General features: G+C 41.3%; 1 protein-coding gene across 1 annotated transcript in view; it reads right to left on the minus strand.

The window, feature by feature from the left end:
* Nucleotides 1–11433, minus strand: part of NCKAP1L (NCK associated protein 1 like) — a 53348-nt gene extending 41915 nt beyond the window's left edge. The window contains exons 1-4 of the mRNA XM_004053278.5: nucleotides 11404–11433; nucleotides 7876–8245; nucleotides 6288–6398; nucleotides 5131–5223 (exon numbers count right to left, since the gene is read on the minus strand). Of these exons, the coding sequence (XP_004053326.1) occupies nucleotides 5131–5223; nucleotides 6288–6398; nucleotides 7876–7977 (306 nt within the window). The 5' untranslated portion in view covers nucleotides 7978–8245; nucleotides 11404–11433. The remainder of the gene's footprint in view (nucleotides 1–5130; nucleotides 5224–6287; nucleotides 6399–7875; nucleotides 8246–11403) is intronic.
* Nucleotides 11434–20522: the final 9089 nt, after the last annotated feature.

Consider the following 20522-nt stretch of genomic DNA (forward strand, 5'->3'; position numbering starts at 1 on the left):
GATGGAAATATTCAATACTTTGTAGTGGTGGTTACACAGGCATATATACTTGTCAAAATTTATTAAAATGTGTAGGAAAAGTGCTTCTTACTTATCTTCCAAAAAAAGGCTGTGTCTAAATTAACAGATAAGGAAACCAAGGCCAAGAGCCGTTAAGAAACTTGCCTAGGCCGGGCACGGTGGCTCACGCCTGTAATCCCAGCACTTTGGGAGGCCGAGGCGAGTGGATCACGAGGTCAGGAGATCGAGACCATCCTGGCTAACATGGTGAAACCCCGTCTCTACTAAAAATACTAAAAATTAGCCGGGCGTGGTGGCGGGCGCCTGTAGTCCCAGCTACTCGGGAGGCTGAGGCAGGAGAATGGCGTGAACCCAGGAGGCGGAGCTTGCAGTGAGCCGAGATCGCGCCACTGCACTCCAGCCTGGGCGACAGAGCGAGACTCCGTCTCAAAAAAAAAAAAAAAAAGAAAAAAGAAACTTGCCTAACACACCAGACAGGGTAGCTGTCCCCCAAAATGTGCCCTGTGCAGGCAGTGCCCTGTCTCCATGCTTGTTTCCCCAATGTGGCGGGGAGCCGGGTGACATCATAAATACTTGCTGAATGAATGCAGAAAAAAAAAGAAACTGGCCTAAGATCATAGAGCTAGTAAGGAACTTGAACCCAGAGCTTTTGATTTTCTGTGTATGGTACATGACCTCTGTCTAGGTCTATACTTTCTCATTTGCTAGGAATGCCTTTCTACAGCTCCAGCCTACACCCAAATTCCAGTGGAATATAGCTGAAATTCACTTTCAGCCACTCACACAACCAATGTCACTACGCAGGTCTTATTCTCTACAGACAAGAATCAGAAGGGAACGGAAATAACGTGTTGGTCTATTGCCTTACTATATGCTAAACACCGAGCTAGATGTTGTCCATGCATTATCTCATTTAATTCTCACAGACGCCTCACACAGTAAATCTTACTTCCCCATTTTATAGATAAGGAAACTGGAATTTAAAGAGTTTCTTATCTAAAGTCATACAGTTTGTAAGTGGTAAAGCTGAGATTTGAAACCAAGTCTGTCTAATTCAGGGCCTACTTAACAGTGCATCATACTTCAATGTCCCTATTTCCCCTCCTTTCCTAAACAGGCCGTACCAAACACCTTGGGCTCAGAACTTTATTTACCACTGCAGCAACCAGAAGGTGTTCTAAAATCTCCTTTGCCTTTCAACTTTTCTCAGTAAGATACTTTTTTTATGTGCTTCCAGCATTCTTCCCACTGCCTCCACCAGCACCTACCCTCTTGCTAACCACTACTCTCAATTCCACAATGAATACTCTCTGACCTGACCCTCATTCATACATTACAGTCCTTCTTGTCCTCACTTCTGTCTTCACTATGTGATCTACTGAATATCCTGGATTTGCTTCCTAGGGTAGGCACAGAACACATTATTCTTGTATCATCTGAAAAAATACTATAACACCACCACAAGCTTGGGTTGCTCAGAGGGCTAAAATTTGCATTATTTCTTGAATACATAAATAATACATGTTTATTGTAGAAAAAACTAGAAAATACTGACAAGTTTAATTTTAACTAGCTTTTTTAAACTATAATCCCACCGATCAGAAATTCCAATCTTCTTTATATGCATATTTACCTATGTAAATATACATTTTAGGGACATCTTACATCTTACATCTGTCTTAAACTGTCTTACTGCAATTTGCTTTTACATTAAACAACATATGATGAACATTTTCTATACCAATTAATATAAAAAATATATTATTAGCTGGGTGCAGCGACTCATGCCTGTAATCCCAGCACTTTGGGAGACCGAGGCAGGTGGATCATTTGAGGTCAGGAGTTCGAGGCCAGCTTGGCCAACATGGAGAGACCCCCATCTCTACTAAAAATACAAAAATTAACGAGGCGTGGTGGCATGTGCCTGTAATCCCAGCTACTCAGGAGGCTGAGGCAGGAGACTCGCTTCAACCCAAAGGTGGAGGCAGCAGTGAGCCAAAATCACGCCACTGTATTCCAGCCTGGGCAACACAGTGAGACTCCGCCTTAAAAAAAAAAAGAAAAGAAAAGAAAAAATATATATATGTGTGTGTGTGTGTATATATATATATGTATATATATATATGTGTGTATACTTTAACAGCTACAGAATATACATTTGTGGGCACATACTCTGAACTTTTAACCAAACCTTTATTTATTGGATATATCAAGTATCACATTGTAACTATCATAAATAATGCAATGGAGTATATTCTTATACATATGTCTTTGCATTTGTTTCCTTTTTTTATTTCCCCATGAAAAAATTCTGTTTCCTTATGACAAATTTCTAAATGTAAAATTACTACATTAATTTTTAAAATTTTAATAATACCTTATCAATTTTTCTTTCAAAAACATCATATTAATTTTTATTTTTTAGTTTATAAAAATAATACATGCTCATTATTTAAAATTCAAATAAAATATCATCCATGTAGTATTGCTCCCAAAAACTATTAACAATAAGACAAATTCAAATTGAAGGATATTCTCAAAAATAACTAGCCCAGACTCTTCAAAAAGGTCAGTGTCATACAAGACAAAGACTGGAAATCATTCTAGATTAAAGATGAAGGAGACATAACTAAATCCAATGTATTATCCTTGAGACAACTGGAGAAATGTGAATATGGGCTGTATATTAGTTTGGGTGGGGTTTTGTTTTGTTTTTTTTGTTTTTTTTTTTTGAGACAAAGTCTCACTGTGTCACCCAGGATGGAGTACAGTGGCCAGTGGCACAATCATGGCTAACTACAGCCTTGACTTCCCAGGTTCAAGTGATCCTCCTGCCTCAGCCTCCTAAGCAGCTGAGACTACAGGCACTCACTACCATGCCCAGCTAATTTTTTTTTTTTCTTTTTTGGTGTAGATGGGGTTTCACCATGTTGCCCAGGCTGGTCTCAAACTCCTGGACTCAAGCGATTCATCCCCATCAGCCTCCCAAAGTGTTGGGATTACAGGTGTGAGCCACAGCATCCAGCCATAATGTTATATTTCCTGTGTATGATATATTTCCTATGTATGTTATATTTCCTGTGTATGATTTCCTGAGTATGATAATTATATTAGGGTTGGGTAAGAAAATATTCTTGCTCTTAGCAAATGTATGCTTAAGTATTTGGGAAAGGAAATGTCATGATGTATGAGGCTAACTCAAATAGTTCATTAAAAAATAGAGAAGGATAAGAAAATGTGGCAAAATACTAACAATTAGGAGATCCAGGAGAAAAGTATAACAATATTCATTGTACTATACTAGAAATTTTACAGTAGGTTTGTAATAAAATATTGTGGAAAAATACTTGAAATTTTTAAAGCTCAAATAATGCAAAGATATATAGTTTATACAGGTTGAGCTTCCCTAACCCGAAAATCCAAAATGCTCCAAAATCTGAAACCTGTTGAGCACCAACATGACACTCAAAGGAAATGCTCATTGAAACATTTCAAATTTCAGACTTTCAGATTAGGGATGCTCAACTGCCTAATGCAAATATTCTGAAATCTGCAAACATATGAAATTCAAAACACTCTGGTCTCAAGAATTTTCCGTAAGGAATACTCAACCTGTATAGAGAACTCCTAAGTCTCAACACACACACAAAATCCAATTCAAAAATGGTCAAAGAATGAAACAGACATTTCTTCAAAGAATATATATAAATGGCCAATAAGCCTATGAAAAATGCTCATTATCACTAATCATTAGCAAAAATGCAAATAAAAACTTAGATGAGATAATACCTCACACCCACTGGGATGGCTACTCTCAAAAAAACGAAATAACAATTGTTGGCGAGGATGTGGAGGAATTATAGCCCTTATGCACTGTTGGTGAGAATGTAAAAGAGTACAGCCACTGTGGAAAACAGTATAGCAGTTCCTCAAAAAGTTAAAAATAGGCCGGCACAGTCCAGCCTTTGGGAGGCCGAGATGGGTGGATAGCTTGAGCCCAGGAGTTTGAGACCACCCTGGCCAACATGGGGATACCCCATCTCTACAAAAAATATAAAAACTTAGCCAGGTGTGGTGGCATGTGCCTTTAGCCCCAGCTACTCAAGAGGCTGAGGTGGGAGGATCACCTGAGCCTAGGAGGTCGAGGCAGCAGTGAGCTGTGATTGCACCACTACACTCCAGCCTGGGCAACAGAGTGAGACCCTATCTCAAAAAAAAAAAAAAGTTAATAATAGAATTATCATATGATCCAGCATTTCCACTTCCATGTTTATAATCAAAAGAATTGAAAGTAGGGTTTTGAAGATATATTTGTACACCCACGTTCATAGCAGCATCATTTACAATAGCTAAAACTTGGAAGCAACCTAAGTGTCCATCAACATACGATCGGATGAGCAAAATGTAGTATAATCATACAATGGAATATTATTTAGCTTAAAAAGGAAATTCTACAATATGCTACAACAGGGATGAACCTTAAGGACATTAGGCTGATGAAATAAGCCAGCCACAAAAAGACAAATGCTTTATGATTCTACTTATATAAGGTACTTAGAATAGTCAAAATCACAGAAACAAAGTAGAATTGTGATGGCAAGGGGCTGGAGAGAAAGGGAAATGGGGAATTATTGCATAAAGGGTAGGGAGTTTCAGGTTTACAAGATGAAAAGATGGTTGCATTATTAATACACTTAGTACCACTGAACTGTATACTTAAAAATGGTTAAGATGGTAAATTTTATGTTATGTGTATTTTACCATAATTTTTAAAATAGAAAAAACATGCATAGCATAGTAAATTGAAGCCAGTCATAATCAGTCCCCAAAGGTAGTTATTTTTAACAGTTTGATGTAAAATAGTCCAGATCTTTCCTAGATATTTACTAAATACATATACATACATACTCTTTTAAAATAGAAATGTGATGTATCATATACTATTTTGAAATTTGCTTTCATTTAACAATACAACTTAGATATCTTTCCATATTAGTACATCTCTCTCATTTTTTCAAGAACTTGTTTTAAGCAAATACATGAACATCTAAAGAAAGAATAGCCTCTGAAAGACCTTGCCTACGTTGGAAACGGCTCAAGAGAGCTCACCCGAAATTCCATGACATCCACAAATGACTGGTAGTAGTTGGTGAGGAATCTAATTATCTCGGCTTTTTCACGATGTACTGGTCCTAAATGTTGCTGAGAGAAACACAAAACAAAACAATATAAAAAGTGCAAAATAAGACAATTGATCCAAATAACTCAAGAAGAACAGTGGTTATACCTAAAACATTCTTAAAGAGGGTTGAGGCCGGGCGCAGTGGCTCACACCTGTAATCCCAGCACTTTGGGAGGCCGAGGCAGGCGGATCACCTGAGGTCAGGGGTTCAAGACCAGCCTGGCCAACCTGGTGAAACCCCGTCTCTATTAAAAATACAAAAATTAGCTGGGCGTGGTGGCGGGTGCCTGTAATCCCAGCTACTCGAGAGGCTGAGTCAGAAGAATCACTTGAACCTGGGAAGCAGAGGTTGCAGTGAGCCAAGATTGTGCTACTGCACTCCAGCCTGTGTGACAGAGCAAGACTCCATCTCAAAAAAAAAAGAAAAGAAAAGAAAAGAAAAAGAAAAAGGGTTGAAATATACTGACAGAGGAAGTTAGAAACGCTTCAATGCTCTGAAGGTCTTTAAACAAAGGAGATTGTCTATCTAGGTAGAATGGTTGCATGTGATCCTGACTAGATATAGAGGGCTAAATTAGAGGAAATTTTAAGCACCCTTTCAGATGAACAGATATACTATTTATATCAAAGTCAAAAGAAACAGAATTCAAAGATGCTACAAAGATGGGTGAAAAATCTAGGGTTAACATTTAATAAGGGAAAAGTAGAGATATCCCATTAGATGCAGAAATCTAAGACAAACAGCAAGGAAACAATGAGTGGGAAACAGAAACAATAAAATACATGTACCCTGCTGGGTTGATAGAGCTGTCTTGTACAAAAACAATGTTTTCCCATGAATCTTGCAATGGAAAATGGGTGATGATTCGCTCCAGCTTATGCTGGAAGAGTCCCATCTTATCTCAAAATGCTCAAGACTTAAAGCTCTACAACAACCTGAAGCCCTGTGGTTGAGCCTTGGAAAACTATTAATAAAGACTACTCCGTCCCCTGCCAAGTTTGAAGAGAGGCATCAAAAGAGGAGAATTTCAGCCATTCAAGCAGAGAATTATTCAGAGAAAGGAGAGAAGGACCAAGTTCTCACCGTGCTGTTTCGGACATCTATGTTGGGAAATTTCTTGTTGATATACTTGAGAGATGGTTCCATGGACTTTTCCAGTAAGAAAGGTGGCTTAGATTTGGGATCTGAACAAGTCTGCAGAGAGAAACCATATATATTTCAACCCTTTCTCCTCCTCCTCAGAAACATACCTCTTCTTGCAACATTCATTCTCATAATCTGTCTTAGGAAAAGGCAACCTGGGAATTAATTTAAAAAGCATGAGAGGCTGGGCGCAGCAGCTCACACCTGTAATCCCAGCACTTCGGGAGGCCGAGGCAGGCAGATCACAAGGTCAGAAGTTCGAGACCAGCCTGGCCAACATGGTGAAACCCCGTCTCTACTAAAAATACAAAAATTAGCTGGGCATGGTGGTGCACACCTGTAGTCCCAGGTACTTGGGAGGCTGAGGCAGGAGAATCGCTTGAACCCGGGAGGCGGAGGTTGCAGTGAGCCAAGATTGTGCCACTGCACTCCAGCCTGGGCGACAGAGCGAGACTCTGAAAATAAATAAATAAATAAATAAATAAATAAATAAATAAATAAATAAAAATAAATAAATAAAAATAAAAAGCATAAGAGTAGGTCAAGAAAAAATTCCAAGACATTAAGCCAAGTATCTAAGAGCGAAATAACAACCTGGGCATTTTGTCTTGATGGGTAGAGTTTAATGCCTGCTTGGCCCCAGCACAAAGAGGAAGCTGTTTCCCCACCCCTCAACTGAAGCCGGAAGGAACAACAAAAGCAGCTGCTCAGGAGTTAGACTTTGTACAAGATTCAGTGTCACAGTTTTGTTCACTATGTAAGTATCTTATCCCAAAGGGCGTTTACAGGATTCATGGTGACAGAGAAACCGTGTTCCTGGTGATTTGTTTTATTACAAAAAACACAAAAGCTCCCTCCCCCAAAGTCCCCTATTTTCTATGCCAGGAACTCCCCATAAACACCCGTCTTTATCTCTTTACTTCCTATGGTTTGCCCAGCCGCTAGCCCACCTCTTGTCACCAGCTTCTTTCAATTCCTCAGTTCCTATTCTAAACACACACACACACACACACACACACAACCACCACAGCATGAACTACCCCAGGAGCAGCTCAGAAGACACCTACCCTTTTTAATCTAAATAGCTAATTATCTAATTTTTTTCCTTTTAGGGAAGCACTTCCACAGAAAAGTTTTTGCCAGAGACCCAGCTTCAGATCTCTTCAGAGTGTAGAGGATCAACAATAAATAATAAAACCCAGAAGGTTGGACCCCAGACCTTTATCCAAGTCACTCGGAATACCACTGTTGTTTCCCCATCCCCACCCTCACCCCCATCCCCAGAAGAAAGCAGATGCCATCGTTGGGGCGAGAATCATATCTAGAAAGGGGAAGCCTTGAAAAGAAGCCTCCACTTCTGCCTTCCTGAACTGGCTGGCCTATATAATCTGAGTGATTATGTAGATTATAGTCAGTGGAAAAGCAGTGGAAAAAAAGATGGGAGTCTAACTGCTGCACCTGCCGCCTCAGGGTTCCCTGCCCTATTATTGTTGGAATAATCAGTACTAGTCCCATTGTTCATGCTTACCTTCTTGATGTTATACATACGGATGAGAACCCCCTGACCGCGATCATTCAGGATAGTGAGCTTCTCTGCTAATTTATGCTGGTAAGCAGATGTCAAAGACATGATGGCCACTGAGAGAGGAGCACCAGACAGCGATGTCTGATCTCCCCAAACACTTTCAGCTTAGATGGTGACACCCTCTGGCGGAGGGACCCAGCCTGGTTGGTGCGCTGGTCTTCTGTTGCCTCTGCAATTGGCTCATGGGTGAAATCAGTCATTATGGCTCACAGGCCCTCAGAGCGTTCTTGTGCTTCCTCTTGCACACTCAGCAGGGGAGACTTCCTCTTTCTGGCTGTGCAGCACTTTTGGTAAGGCTATGAAGTGGGTGGAGCTGAGGAGAAGGACAGGCTTTCAAGGCTCTTCACAGACTGCACCAACCTTTTTGGTCTTATGCCCCCATAAGTGTCCTAGACAAAGCTCTATACCAGGCTAGGCGTGGTGGCTCACACCTGTAATCCCAGCACTTTGGGAGGAAAAGGTGGGAAGATCCATTGAGCTCAGGAGTTCCAGACCAGCCTGGGCAACATAGCAAGACCCCATCTCTATAAAAAATAAAAATTAAAAGCTGTAAGCTAGATAAACAAGTATCTACCACCCCACCCCTGTACACCTCTATATTTTCCTTCTTTTATATCCAAGAATGCCTATGAACCTTCGGCCTCATCATGTTTTAGTACCCAGATCAAATCCCATCTTCTCCTAAAGACCCCATCAATGTCAAATATTATATTGTATTATATTTTATATTGTCAAATACATATATTCCTTCTTATATGTTTATAGTGCACGTTGTATCTCCCCCAACTACAGCATAAGCTCCTTAATGACAGGAATTGTACCTAATACTTTTTTTCTTTTTTTTTTTTTTTTTTGAAACAGAGTTCCACTCTTGTTGCCCAGGCTGGAGTGCAATGGCATGATCTCTGCTCACTACAACCTCCACCTCCTGGGCTCAAGCAATTCTCCAGCCTCAGCCTCTCGAGTAGCTGCGGTTACAGGCGCCCACCACCACGCCTCGCTAATTTTTGTATTTTTAGTAGACATGGGGTTTCACCGTGTTGGCCAAGCTGCTCTCGAACTCCTGACCTCAGGTGATTTACCCGCCACAGCCTCCCAAAGTACTGGAATTATAGGCATGAGCCACCATGCCCGGCCTCTAATACTTTTTTATATTTCTCACAATGCTCTACTACAGTGCATTGTATTTCTACATTACATAATAATTCTCAAAGTAGTTCTCAAGAAGTACATAGTAATTCTCAAAATGTGATCCAGCAGCATCAGCATCACCTGGAAACTTGTTAGAGATGCAAATTCTTAGGACCCGCCCCAGACCACTGAATCCAAAATTCTGGGGTGGGTCCAGGCACTCTGTGTTTTAACAAACCCTTCAGGTGATTCCAATGCACACTCAAGTTTGAGAACCAGTGCTCTAGTACCATGGTATTTATGGATGCTTGAGAAACAGATCAATCCCTGTCCTCTGAGATTAGCATTGGTAGGTAGGCGAGTCTGTTGTGGGGCCTAGAAGTCTGTACTTATATAAGCACTGTTGTAGGAGGTTTTGGTACAAATATTCCATTCTGAGAAACACTGATCTAGAACAATACCTCTTGGACACAGTAGCCACTCAATAAATATGCTGGTTTATTTGTTGAATTATTAAGACTAAATTAGGAAATAGGCCCCATGAAGAACCAAATTAATCAAGATTAAAAAGAGGAAATTAGTAATCACCCTTAAATCTTAGAGACTTGAATGAATTTTAGCATTAAAATATTCTTGCCATTCCAATGAGGCCTTAACTCCGTAACTCAAGAAAATTTTCAACTCTATTTCAACTTTCTTTCAAGACACAAAGCAAAAGGTCCTAGGAAAAATTATAAATCAAAAAGAGTTCTCTTCATTTCCACCACCTTGCCAATTCCTTTTCTCAGGTTTTCAATCATTCCCATTTTCCGTATCCAGAGTTCCCATTGTCCCAATAAATTCTAGGGAGTGGGAGAAGAGAGACAAGGCTGATCAGCATTATTACTTAAGAAGTTGGGGCCAGGTGAAGTGGCTCATGCTTATAATCCCAGCACTTTGGGAGGCAAAAGTAGAAGGATTGCTTGAAGCCAGGAGTTCAAGACCAGCCTAGGCAACATTGTGAGACCTTCCCCCACCCCTCTACAGATAAAATAAAATAAATTAGCCTGGTGTGGTGGTACATGGCTGTAGGCCCAGCTCCTCAGGAGGCTGAGGTAAGATGGTCGCTTGAGCCCAGGAGTTCAACACCACACTCCAGCCTGGTCGATAGAGCAAGACTATGTCTCTAAATAAATAAATAAATACATAAAGGCAAGAAAGAAAAAAAAACTTGAGTACTATGTTCACTACTTGGGCATGGGTGATGGGTTCATTAGAAGCCCAAATCTCAGCATCACACAATATACCCATGTAACAAACCTGCATGTGTATCCCCTGAATCTAAATGTTTTTTAATTTTAAAAAGAAACTTAACATCCATGCTCCAAAGAGAATGTATTTTTAAAAGAAGCAGCAAGATGGCAACACTTAACACATGAAATTTCAAATATCTCTAAGGTAGAATTTGCATTTTAGGAATATAGAATCTGCCTTCCATTTTATTTACTAGACTGGGTCCCTAGAAAGCTATGGGCTCGAGGTAATGTGATATTGGTCATGAAGATTTGAATTACCTGCTGTTATCAAAGAAACCCAGGTTTTACTAAAGCAATTGTAGGATTTCTACTGGTCTTTTACCTTTACCAAGGAGAATATGGAGCAGGCAGTAAGAGGCCAACATCCAGGAAGCTTAGCAGCAGCATAGCACCGGTCTTCGTGGGGTTAGTATAATTCTATTGGCTCTTTCTTGCATTCCTTTTTTTTTTTTTTTTTTTTTCCTGAGACAAGCTCTCGCTCTGTTGCCCAGGCTTGAGTGCAGTAGTGCTATCATGGCTCACTGCAGCCTTGACCTCCCAGGCTCAAGAGATCCTCTCACTTCAGCCTCCTGAGTAGCTGGGACTTCAGGTGCAGGCCACCACGTCTGGCTAATTTTTGTATTTTTTGTGAGCCAACTCACTTGAATTTCTTGTCTTTATCCTGAAAGTGTGGTTGAAGACTCTGCATCCCAAGCTAATCTTGTTTCCTGCTCCTTAATAGATACTCCCCAACTTGGTGGGGACCATCTTCCCAGCCTGCTGTGAATGTGCTATGTTCATGTCTGCCTCTCTGACTTCACTTACGCATGCTTTCCTTCTTGCTTACCCAAATCCTAGTCAATCTTCAGGATCTAGCTCAATAGTCCCAAGCCTAGGTTTTGCCGAACTCCCACAACACTTGGTCTATACCACATACTTTACATCTAAATCAGGTTCTGTCCTTAACTGCCCATTTCATATAATACTGCCTAGCCAGCTGAACCAAAAGATTGTTGAAACCTGGAAACACTTATTCCCCTGTACTTGGTATATGCGAAAAGCCTACCTGTTGTTATCAGACAGAATTGGCTCAAGTGTAGTTGAGTACAGTGGGCTGAGCCTTATGATTTAGTGACCAAGAGCCCAGGTTCTGGAACCAGATATCTTGAGTTCACATCCTATTTATCCTGTCTGTAAAATAAAGATGATATTGATAATACTTCCTATTTCACAGAGCTATTGTGCATATTTTAAAAGGTATAGCCTAGTTACTTACTCTGTACATGTAAAGCATTTGAAGTACTATAAGCACTCAAGCTTACATGTATTACCTCAATTAATATTAATAATGCTAAACACTTACTAGCTTTGTAACTTTAGCTATCTATCACCATTGAGTTGTTTCCTAATCTATAAAATGGTGGTAATCCCTCATACAACTGTGGAACTGATGAAATAATATGGCATATGTAAACATTTGGTTCAAGACCTGCTACATTGGATTAGGAACGTCAACAGTAAAGTAAAATTTTGATCTTTGAGTGTGTAGTGAGCTTGTTATGTCACTTTCTGTGGATTCTATTTGACGCTCATAAAGAAAAACTCTAGGTTTAAAAATGGAACTAGGCCAGGCGCAGTGGCTCACACCTATAACCCCAGCACTTTGGGAGGCTGAGGCAGGCAGATGGCTTGAGCCCAGGAGTTCAAGACCAACCTGGGAAACATGGTGAATCTCCATCCCTACAAAAAATACAAAAATTAGCCAGGAGTGGTGGCACACACCTGTAGTCCCAGCTATTCAGGAGGCTGTGGCAGGAGGATTGTTTGAGCCCAGAAGGTTGAGGCTACAGTGAGCTGTGATTGCACCATTGCACTCCAGCCTGAGACACAAAGCAAAATCCTGTCTCAAAAAAAATTTTCTGGGCTGAGTGTGGTGGCTCACACCTGTAATCCCAGCACTTTGGGAGGCCAAGGCAGGCGGATCACCTGAGGTCAGGAGTTCGAGACCAGCCTGGCCAACATGGAGAAACCCCATCTCTACTAAAAATACAAAATTAGCCGGGCGTGGTGTCGGGCACCTGTAATCCCAGCTACTCAGGAGGCTGAGGCAGGAGAATTGCTTGAACTCGGGAGATGGAGGTTGCAGTGAGCCGAGATCAAGCCATTGCACTCCAGGCTCGGTGACAAAGGCAAGACTCCATCTCAAAAAAAAAAAAAAATTTCTGCCAGGCGCGGTGGCTCACGCCTATAATCCCAGCACTTTGGGAGGCCAAGGTGGGCGGATTACCTGAGGTCAGGAGTTCAAGACCAGCTGGCTAACATGGAGAAACCCCATTTCTACTAAAAATACAAAAAAATAGCCAGGCTTGGTGGTGCACGCCTGTAATCCCAGCTACTCGGGAGGCTGAGGCAGGAGAATCGCTTGAACCTGGGAGGCAGAGGTTGCAGTGAGCCAAAATCATGCCATTGCACCCCAGCTTGGGCAACAAGAGCAAAACTCCATCTCAAAAAAATTAATGTAACTAACTATGCCAACTGGTAGTTTTTAGAGAAACTTATTGGAAAGATCATTCAGCAGTTTCTCCCATAAACTGGAGGAACCCTTCTAAAGGTATTTAATTACTCCCAAAGTATGGCCTGGTAGACCTAGAATCTCCTGTAGAAGTCTTTCTTTTTTTTTTTTTAATAGAGACACAGTCTTGCTCTGATGCTCAGGATGGAGTACAACTGTGTGTCATGATAGCTCACTGCAGCTTTGAACTCCTGGGCTCAAGTGATCCTCCTGCCTCAGCCTCCTGTGTAGCTTGGACTACAGGCACACACCACCACACCAGGATAATTTTTTAAATTTTTTTATAGAGATGGGGGTCTCACTATGTTACCCAGGCTGGTCTTAAAATTCTGGCCTCAAGCAATCTGTCTACGTCAGCCTCCCAAAGTGCTAGAATTATAGGTGTGAGCCACTGTGCCAGACCTGTGGAACTCTTTTAAAGCCACAATTAGCCAGAGCCCATTCTTGAAGATTCTGATCCAGTAGTTTTGGAGTGGGACCAAAGGACCTGTCACCTTAAAACTACTCAGTGATTCTCATGAACAATCAGGATTGAGAGCCATTTCTCTAAGACTTAACTATGACATCAAAAATTTCCGAACCTCTGAGAAATCATAGAACATATGGTGGGAAAAGAGGAATTGAGTAGCTTGAATGGAAAGTTGATTCACATCACCGGACTAAAAGGTACTGTGCTTTCCCTCTCCTCAAACTTCAGCTATTTGTCTTATTTTTGTCTTACCAAAGGATCGTCTTCGCCTTCAAGTCACACTTGCCTTCAGATTCTTGACAGACACTGCTTCAAGAATAAGGTAGGTTTCAAGATCCTTTAGGCTAGGTTTAAGTGTCAAGGTGGCATCAAGGTTGGGAATGCTTTGGCCATGTCTAACATATATCAAAGGAAATGGTCTTAGCCTCCATTCAGCTATCCATAATCAGGTGAATAACCCAGCATCACCAATTCTCGCCACCTATTCTAAAGCAGTCTTCATTTATTAAGACCAAGCTTATCAGTCTGGTCAAACTTCATACTTTTCTAGGCTGCTGGCCAAAATGAGGGTTTGGGGTTGTCTGAAGACTACATTTGGGTTATTGAAGATCTTTTTCCATTATCTTTAAAAATCTAAAGATAACTGTATACAACATTGAATTATACTGCAGCCTTTATTTTCCAGAGAGCTAATTCACTTTATAATAAGGGTTCATGGCTCTAATATAATCATTAATATGCAGCGAAAGCTTTAAACAACTACCCTGGCTTGTATTCCTGAAAGGTACCTGAGTCTAAATCCCTGGATTTAGTCACCAAAATGCCCTCAGGAAAATCTGACATTTAATAGTCTAGCTCTGTGCCCTTTATCTATACCCTAGGCATGATGCAAAGCAGAATTGAAATGGACTATTCTAAGGCACTTTTCTATCCCTACTGCTTATTTCAGTCTGCCTTGATCTTATTTTTCCCCCATCAAACTATACTGTCCATGCTTTGCAGAAATCTCGGTGTAGCTGTTGCCTGGAAACTTGAGAGTCCTTAATATGAACGTCTGCTAGGATAGCTAAAGACAGCTAGCCATGGAAGAAAGTAGGCCTTATATTGGCAGTAAAATGTAGCAGATCTGAGATGGTATATTCTTGAATCACTTCTAGGAGTCTTCATATGTTAATACCTACAACTTTAGAAATTTGAGACTGACATTCTCATGTAACTATAAAGTAGCCCAAGATTGGCATGTTGGCATGTACCTGTAGTCCCAGCCACTCAGGAGGCTGAGGTGGAAGGATTGCTTGAGCCCAGAAGTTTGAGGCTGTCATGTGCTATGATCACACCTGTGAAGAGCCACTGCACTCCAGCCTCGGCAACATCAAGGCCCCATCTCTAAAAAATAATTATTATAATTATAAAGTAGCCTGAACTTAAGCATTGTACTGTTCATACTTCAGATTCCTTTTCTCCAACAGTGGCTATGCTGACCTATCTGACAATTAGCATCTTTCCCTGGCAAAGAGCTTAATTTAGGTAAGTTGGAGAAGGGATGGAGGGACCAATGCTGAACAGTAAAGGAACCAGCTGTCCCAGCCTTTCTTTCTCCAGCACTCAAGCTTACAGTATTAAATTTCATCAGCTGGGCGCGGTGGCCCATGCCTGTAATCCCAACACTTTGGGAGGCCAAGGCAGGCAGATCACCTGAGGTCGGGAGTTCAAGACCAGCGTGACTAATATGGAGAAACTCCGTCTCTAATAAAAATTTAAAATTAGCCAGGCGTGGCACATGCCTGTAATCCCAGCTACTCGGGAGGCTGAGGTAGGAGAATAGCTTCAACCCGGGAGGCAGAGGTTGTGGTGAGCCGAGATCACGCCATTGCACTCCAGCCTGGCCAACAAGAGTGAAACTGTCTTAAAAAAAAAAAAAAAAAATTCATCTTACTCCAGACTGAGTTTTCCAAGGACCTTTGCCTGTTTAATACTTTATTTGAGAGACAAGCACTCTATCTAACACAACTTATAAGACTAAAAATATATACAAACGTTAATTTTTTGCACGGAAGCAGTGAATTTCCCCTACTGTCTAACTGGCTAGGCTATTGCTTTGGTTACTCGAAACTTTCATAGGTAAGACTTGAGATACTCCTATCTTTCATATTACTTTTGTTTTGACAATATAAAATAGGTCTATGCCAAGACTACCTGATCTTAAATGTCATTCTTTTTATTTGACAACCTGTGGTTCCTACCATTTAGTCCTCATGGAGCCAGAAGCCTTAGAAATGTGTCCTTGTGACCCAAACCACAGGAGGCCAGCCAGCAGATTACAGTACCACCTGTCATGCAGAAGAGTAAGTTTTCCTGATAAGAACTGTAAGCCACTAGAGGGAGAAAATAACCTCAGAAATAAAAAGTTAACATTTAAAAAAAAAAAAAATTAGGCTGTGTGCAGTGGGTCACACCTGTAATCCAAGCACCTTGGAAGGCCAAGGTGGGAGGATTGCTTGAGGCCAGGAGTTTAAGACCAGCCTGGACAACATGGCAAGACCTCATCTCTAAAAATAAAAAATAAAAATAGGCCAGGTGCTGTGGCTCATGCCTGTAATCCCAGCACTTTGGGAGGCCGAGGTGGGCGGATCACGAGGTCAGGAGATCGAGACCATCCTGGCTAACATGGTGAAACCTTGTCTCTACTAAAAAAAAAAAAAATACAAAAAATTACCCGGGCGTGGTGGCGGACGCCTGTAGTCCCAGCTGCTGGGGAGGCTGAGGCAGGAGAATGGCGTGAACCCGGGAGGCGGAGCTTGCAGTGAGCCGAGATTGCGCCACTGCTCTCCAGCCTGGGTGACAGAGCGAGACTCCATCTCAAATAAATAAATAAATAAATAAAAATAAATGAAAATAAACAAGCTTCTGACCATATGTAGCACCTGGCAGTTCTTAATGTTGGAACATGGTATCTGTCTTCAGCATTTCCAGAAAGGGGTGGAGGATGGAATACAGGGAAAACCTAGAACTTTTTCCTTCTAGAAAAATCCAAAGATAAGCCGGGCGCGGTGGCTCACGCCTGTAATCCCAGCACTGTGGGAGGCCGAGGCGGGCGGATCACGAGGTCAGGAGATCGAGACCATCCTGGCTAACATGGTGAAACCCCATCTCTACTAAACATACACAAAATTAGCCAGGTGTGGTGGCGGGCGCCTGTAGTCCCAGCTACTCGGGAGGCTGAGGCAGGAGAATGGCATGAACCCAGGAGGCGGAGCTTGCAGTGAGCCGAGATTGCACCACTGCACTCCAGCCTGGGCGACAGAGCAAGACTCCGTCTCAAAAAAAAAAAAAAAAAAAGAAAAATCCAAAGATAGTTAAAATGATGGCTAACTGAAAAAATAATGCTAGTCATGTGGTCCCAATAAAAAGGCTCAAGGAGGCCGGGCGCGGTGGCTCACGCCTGTAATCCCAGCACTTTGGGAGGCCGAGACGGGTGGATCACGAGGTCAGGAGATCGAGACCATCCTGGCTAACATGGTGAAACCCTGTCTCTACTAAAAAATACAAAAAATTAGCCGGGCATGGTGGGGGATGCCTGTAGTCCCAGCTACTTGGGAGGCTGAGGCAGGAGAATGGCGTGAACCCGGGAGGCAGAGCTTGCAGTGAGCCGAGATTGCACCACTGCACTCCAGCCTGGGCGACAGAGCAAGACTCCATGTCAAAAAAAAAAGAAAAAAAAAGGCTCAAGGAACATGAGGCTGTGTCAACAGAACTGCTGTAGATGATGGTAAGTGTTTCATTTTGGGAGCAGATAAGTGGCATAAAATTCTGTCGCTCCCTTTCCCACTCCAATATCGCATAGCTATGGAAGCCTTACAAACAAGAGGAAGAAAAAACAAAAATAAGTTCCTACTCTAATTCTATAACTTGTGGTCTGCTTTATTTCAGAGCCATTTAATCTTCCAAAGGTTATTTCTCCAAGTTTAGGACTAAATGAAAAACTTTCTAATGCTGACAGATTCCTGACCCTGATGTCTGGAATATAGGTGAACAAAGGTGAAACAGTGAATATACTCACGAATTAAGGCCTGGACCCTAAGCCCTTCATAGTAATAAGTACTAAAGCCCTGAAGACTTAAGTCTTAATACTCTTCCCACAAAATCCTTCACAAGAACAATCAAAATAGTCAATCTAAGAATATCACCTGTCTCTGGAGAGGCAACCCAGTAAAAAGGAATCTAAAATCTAAAATCATTTAGAACACTTAAAAGATTCTTCTTATCATACCAATATCTGGTCACTTTCCTATCCATAAAAAATCATTACTGGTATAAACTGAAACTTGTAATCCGAAAGGGTGGGATTTGTCTTATCTCCAGTGATCTCTTTCTCTAAGGTGCAGCATGTTATAATGGAGAACTCATTAGCCTTCAGTCAGATCTAGGTTTGACTATCTGCTCTGACCTTAACGGAATTTACTTCCCTTTTTTTTTTTCTTTTGACTTTTATTTTAGGTTCAGTGTTTAGGTTTAGGTTCAGTGTACAGGTTTGTTACATGGGTGAATTTTGTGTCACTGGTGTTTGGTGTACGAATGATCCCCTCACTCAGGAAATGAGCACAGTACCCAACAGTTTTCTTACCCTCGCCTCCCTTCCAACCTACCCCCTATATTAGTTCCCAGTGTCTGTTGTTCTCATCTTTGTGTCCGTGTGTACTCAATGTTTAGCTCCCACTTAAACATGAGAACATGTGGTATTTGGTTTTCTGTTCCTGTGTTAATTCTCTTTGAATGATGGCCTCCAGCTGCATGTTGCTGCAAAGGACATAATTTCATTCTTTTTATGGCTGCATAGTAGGGAAGTTACTTCTTAAACACATCTTCTTCATTTGTACAAGGCTGCCTCACAATCACCCTCACAAGGGTGACATATTAAATACAGATGCATGTGTGTGTTAGAGCAATGCTAGCTTCTATATATCAATTCCAAATTGTGTTAATATCATGGCTTAAAACAAGAGAAGTTTTCTTGTATGAATCCCAACACAAGTATTCAGTGGGTGGTAGTGACTTGAAGACACAGGCTCTTTCCATCTTGTGAGTGTCACCTTCCACACTTGGTTTCCAAAGCTGCCACAAAGAGAATGGAGAAGGTGCAACTGCCTTTCAACCACCTCAGCCTGGAAAAGAATACTTTCATTCATATTCCATTGGCAAAACTAGTCATATGACCATACCTAAATGTAAGGGAGGTGGCAAAGCACCGACTCCTCAGCAACAACTATGGAAGGAAGACTCAAATCTCTGCTACCATCTAACCTTCTCTACAAACATATAAAAATGCTAAGTACTCGTGTTACTTCTTCCTTCTTTCTAGGTAATATGCATCATACTCCATTTTTTTCTTAAGACTTTTGCCCCAAAAATGCTGGTTTGTGAAAGGTAAGACAAACCATCTTTTCATTGTTGGAAGAGACAGCAGAATACCTTTAAACCTGGATTCTTTTTTTTTTGAGACAGAGAGAGTGCAATGGCGTGATGTCGGCTCACTGCAACCTCCGCCTCCTGGGTTCAAGCGATTCTGCTGCCTCAGCCCAGTTAATTTTTGTATTTTTAGTAGAGACGGGGTTTCACCATGGTGGCCAGGCTGGTCTTGAACTCCTGACCTTAGGTTATCTGCCCACCTCGGCCTCCCAAAGTGCTGGGATTACAGGCATGAGCTACTGTGCCTGGCCTAAACCTGGGTTCTTAAAGTGAGACAGCCATCAGGTCCTAGTCATGGCAGATGCCTAAGCTTCAATTATGAATGTAAAAGATCTGTATTGGTGGGCCCTGAGTACTTCCATTCCTTCTCAAGGGCTCTGCTTCAGACTGTATCCCATCAAGGACTTGCATACACAACATTCTTGATTCTGTGTAAGATTTTCAAAGAATAAAAGACCAATTTCCAAAACTGTGAAGGGAAAAGAATAAGCATATTGTACATGAAGGAGGTGAGGACTGCCAGCTAAACAACTTGAAGGGCACATCCAAGAGTTATAGGAGTCATTCATGGAGCTACCTGCCACAATCACAGGAAGATGGGAAAGGGCAAAATAATTGTACAAAACAGAAGTAAGCAAAAAAAAAATCAATGGTTTCTACTCTGACATTTAGTAATATCAATTACATTGGATAGAGTAACTTTAATCTCCTATAATTGATTATCTAGATTAATTCTCCAGTACTGGATTCCAACTAACTTTCCTCTTATAGTCATCACCTACAGTGACTCAAGAGACCTAAGGAAAAAAAGAGGCTATGGATGATATACATCCTAAAAACAAGTCCTGGAGAAAAGATAAAATAATTGTTTTTAAAAAACTGATGTCATAGTTTTAACTAATATCACTAATGTATCCTAAGCCTTTAAAGATTCTTAGACAAACTTTTCTTCTTAAAAAAATTAAACCATATTTTCTATTTCAGTTTCCTATTTCACCCACAACAGAATGCAGGGAAAGTCCTGATGGCTTTAAATTAGTCTTAGGAGAAAGGGCTGTCTAGGGATCTATTTGAAATGCTACTAACTAACACACATCAAGCTTAGATCTTCCACAAAAACACTTGCAGCTGGGCACAGTGGCTCACGCCTGTAATCCCAGCACTTTGGGAGGCTGAGGTAGGAGGACTGCTTGAGCCCAAGAGTTCAAAATCAGCCTGGGCAACAACGTGAGACCTCTGTCTCCACAAAAAAATCAAAAAATTAGCCAGACAGGGTAATAGCTAGGCCTGTGGTCCCACAAGAGGCTGAGGCAGGAGGATCGCTTGAGCCCAGGAGGTTGAGGCTGCAGTGAACTGTGTTCATGCCACTGTACTCCAGCCTGGGTGACAAGAGTGAAACCTCATTTCAGAAAAATACACACAAAAAAAACCCTTGCCATCAAAATGACACTACCTCAGTCTTCTCTTTCCCCCTACAAATCAGAAAAAGCGATGTAGAAGTTGTAGATTAAATAGCCAGCAGACAAAATATTTATTTTTAAGTCTTTTTTAAACTTCAGAGAAATCTTAACTAGCATGTTTTAGGTAACAACTCTTGGTACTGTTGGCATCTTAACACGATTTTATTTATTTAAATAAAGAATATTTTTCCTGGCCAGGTGCCGTGGCTCATGCCTGT

The sequence above is a fragment of the Gorilla gorilla genome, chromosome 10 (assembly GCF_029281585.2).
Source record: "Gorilla gorilla gorilla isolate KB3781 chromosome 10, NHGRI_mGorGor1-v2.1_pri, whole genome shotgun sequence".
In the NCBI taxonomy this organism is placed as follows: domain Eukaryota; kingdom Metazoa; phylum Chordata; class Mammalia; order Primates; family Hominidae; genus Gorilla; species Gorilla gorilla.